Consider the following 3288-nt stretch of genomic DNA (forward strand, 5'->3'; position numbering starts at 1 on the left):
ATGAAGCTGTTCCTAATCGGATTTATTATTTGGGCTCTTTTCATTGTTTATGGGAGCTCTGAAGATGGAGGTGAGTTTATTACAGAGAATTTGGCATCAGAAGCTTTAAGGAAAATATAAGGCAGAGATTGTTACCATTAACATTGCAATTTATGGATGTGCTATAGTTTTATAGCGTATTCTATTATAATTAACTGTTTAACCCACCTTCCATGCTTTGTACTAATTTAAACAGGTTGTTGCCTAACTGTCAAGTAGATTTAAATCTCACATATTTAATAAACTGTGTATCCTGGATTATTCATATTCCGTTAATACCAATAAACTCAATCTTACTTTATTCTTTGAAAATATAATGGAGTAGCTTTAACATACGTTTATTTTTTGTGTGTTATTTTACTTTAAACCAAAATCTCCTGTTTCTCAAATGTTTTGTCATTTCCGTTTCAGTCTGTGGAAACAGACCCCTAGTGCAGGATTTCCGTGGCTCCCGCGTGGTTGGGGGAAAGGATGCGGAGCCCGGTAACTGGCCCTGGACAGTGAGTATCCAGGAGGAAATCGACAAAGAGTATTTTCATTTATGCGGAGGTGTCGTCCTGAATCCTTTGTGGGTTCTGACAGCTGCCCATTGTTTTAAGAATCTCAGCAAGTAAGTAACTTAATTGTTTTATGGCAGAAAATGCAGAATTAGAATGGTTTAGGAGACAGTGGCCAGTGCATATTACATTACAACTAACTGGAATCTTTTAAGAGAAACATTTAACATAAATCCCATAATCAGAAACCTAGTCATCTATTCTTTAGGAGAAACCGTGGATATGCTTATTTCCTGAATATATATGCATGCAAAATATATACACAACTATTTTGGGGGAAAGTCAAACCCCTGACTTTATGTGGGGGCTCGTTCCTTTATAACATAAACAAACACAGCATGTGTTCTGGTTAATATGGTGTTTATTAATGCTTGATAAAGTAAGATAACTAATAAAATTTACCTTGGTTTATTCAGTGAATATTTTTCCTGGAGACTTGTGTTTGGCGCCAACCAACTATCACAGATTGGGGCAAAGGTTCAGATCCGAACTATAAAAGAAAAGATTCAGCATGAGAAATACGATCCTGAAACGGAGAGCAACGACATCGCTTTGCTTAAGCTGAACAAGCCCATCATATTTGACGACTACACTCAGCCAGCGTGTCTCCCTGCCAAACAGGCGATTCTGAGTAAAATGGACGACTGCTACATCGCAGGCTGGGGTGTCCTTGAAGAAGGATGTAAGCATAGCTTTATCCGTAGATTTTGTCCATTTGTAGGTTTCTATTGGTCCAAAGATTTCTGAGGCCAGCTCTGCATTAAATAACTCTTTTTTTCTCTTCAGCGACTGAAGCATCAGACATCCTCCAGGAAGCTCCTGTGAACCTGATTCCAGTGGAACGCTGCAACCGCCCAACCTGGTATAACGGAGCTTTGGGTAACTACAACCTCTGTGCTGGATATGAACAGGGAGGCATCGATAGCTGCCAGGTAAGCCAGTTTTCCTCCTGGGCAGTACTTCTTTTATAAAACTGTGCCGAGGAACAGCTGGGGAAATGGTAATTATTTGAAGTCTTTATTAAGGAATGTTTTATTTGCTTTGAATCACGCAGGGTGACAGTGGTGGACCTTTGATGTGCAAAAAACACAAAGCCAAGTTTTACACTGTGGTTGGCGTAACCAGCTGGGGCTCCGGCTGTGGCCAGAAGCAAAACCCTGGCATCTACACCTCGACCCAGTTCTACCTCGAGTGGATCTTTAAACACCTCAACAACGAGAAGAAACCTGCATCAAAATCTCTGAAGATGAAGGCCGCTAAAAAAATCTGGCCAAAATTAGCCGAAAAACTCAGCAAAGCTGGCAAGAAGACCCATTAATTTTAGGGTGCTCCAGAAATAGAAGAATCCATCAAATCTGGGCCATCTCCTTAACAAGAGAGAATAACATGTCAGCGATGAGTAGACTTGATTGTATAGATTAGTAAGCCAATAAATAGAAAAGCATCAAAAAGGTGTGTACTTGTGATGACTTTAGAATACCCTGGATATAGTTTATTTTCTTGAATGTGTATTGCTAAGGACTAGCTAGTGTGTATATAAACGTGTACGGAATTATACCCTACTTTTTTAAGTGTCTGCATAGCCACACCCAGGAAATTGTACCAAATTTACAGTATATATATATATATATATATATATACTGTTATATATTTTCTTCATGGCACTACCACCAGCCTAAACCATACAAGACAGGATGGATCCATGCTTTCATGCATGGGCGTAGGAACCCCTAAAAATCTGGGGGGACAGCATTTTCCCCCATCAGATCCCCACTTTCACCCCATCTCTCACACTATATACCCCCTCTCCCCCTTCTCACACTATCTACCCCCTCTCCCCCCTCTCACACTTTCTTACTATCTACTCCCTCCCTACCCTCCCTTCTCACACTATCTACCCCCTCCCTACCCTCCCTTCTCACACTATCCACCCTCTCCCTACCCCCCTTCTCACTAGCTACCCTCTCCCTATCACCCCCTTCTCACTAGCTACCCTCTCCCTACCCCCCTTCTCACCAGCTACCCTCTCCCTACCCCCCTTCTCACTAGCTACCCTCTCCCTACCCCCTTTCTCACTAGCTACCCTCTCCCTACCCCCCCTTCTCACTAGCTACCCTCTCCCTACCCCCCTTCTCACTAGCTACCCTCTCCCTACCCACCCCTTCTCACTGTCTACCCCAGGGGTGTCCAAGTTTTTTCTGCAGTGGGCCACTTCATCAGAATTGTATACGTGCGCGGGCGGCACTCATTTTTCACTGTGAGAAAATATGGCCTTTAATAAAATATACAGATTAAAATAAAGTAAATGACACAAAACCTTTACTTTTCCTCTCACTGATTTCTGGGCCTAGAAAGTTTTGTGACTACTATCACACTATCACACTCCTATCATACCCAGGCAGCCAGTACATGCTGGTACAGGGTGGCTGTAAGTGATGTGCCCATATTGCTGGCAGCATCAATACACAAGGGGGGCAGCTAGCTAGGTTTCAGCATGTACTGGCTGACTTGGCATGATAGGAGTGTGATTGCTAACAACAATCACAGTCCCATCATGCCTAGGTTCCAGCACTTACACATCCATGCTATCACACACACACTCATTCATTCATATACTCATTCATTCACAGATTCATTCCCTCAATCACGCATACTGATTCAAAGACCCTCCCCACCCCCTTACCTGCACTGC

The 3288-nt window shown here is 42.6% G+C and overlaps 1 protein-coding gene across 1 annotated transcript; it reads left to right on the forward strand.

Moving 5' to 3' along the window:
* LOC128473769 (acrosin-like) lies at positions 1 to 1981 on the forward strand. Its single transcript, XM_053456007.1, has 6 exons — positions 1 to 70; positions 236 to 254; positions 365 to 649; positions 1013 to 1278; positions 1383 to 1528; positions 1651 to 1981. The coding sequence occupies exons 1-6, from the start codon at positions 1 to 3 to the stop codon at positions 1912 to 1914; spliced, it is 1050 nt and encodes a 349-aa protein (XP_053311982.1). The 3' UTR covers positions 1915 to 1981.
* The last annotated feature ends 1307 nt before the right edge of the window (positions 1982 to 3288 follow it).

The sequence above is a fragment of the Spea bombifrons genome, chromosome 2 (assembly GCF_027358695.1).
Source record: "Spea bombifrons isolate aSpeBom1 chromosome 2, aSpeBom1.2.pri, whole genome shotgun sequence".
Lineage (NCBI taxonomy): Eukaryota > Metazoa > Chordata > Amphibia > Anura > Pelobatidae > Spea > Spea bombifrons.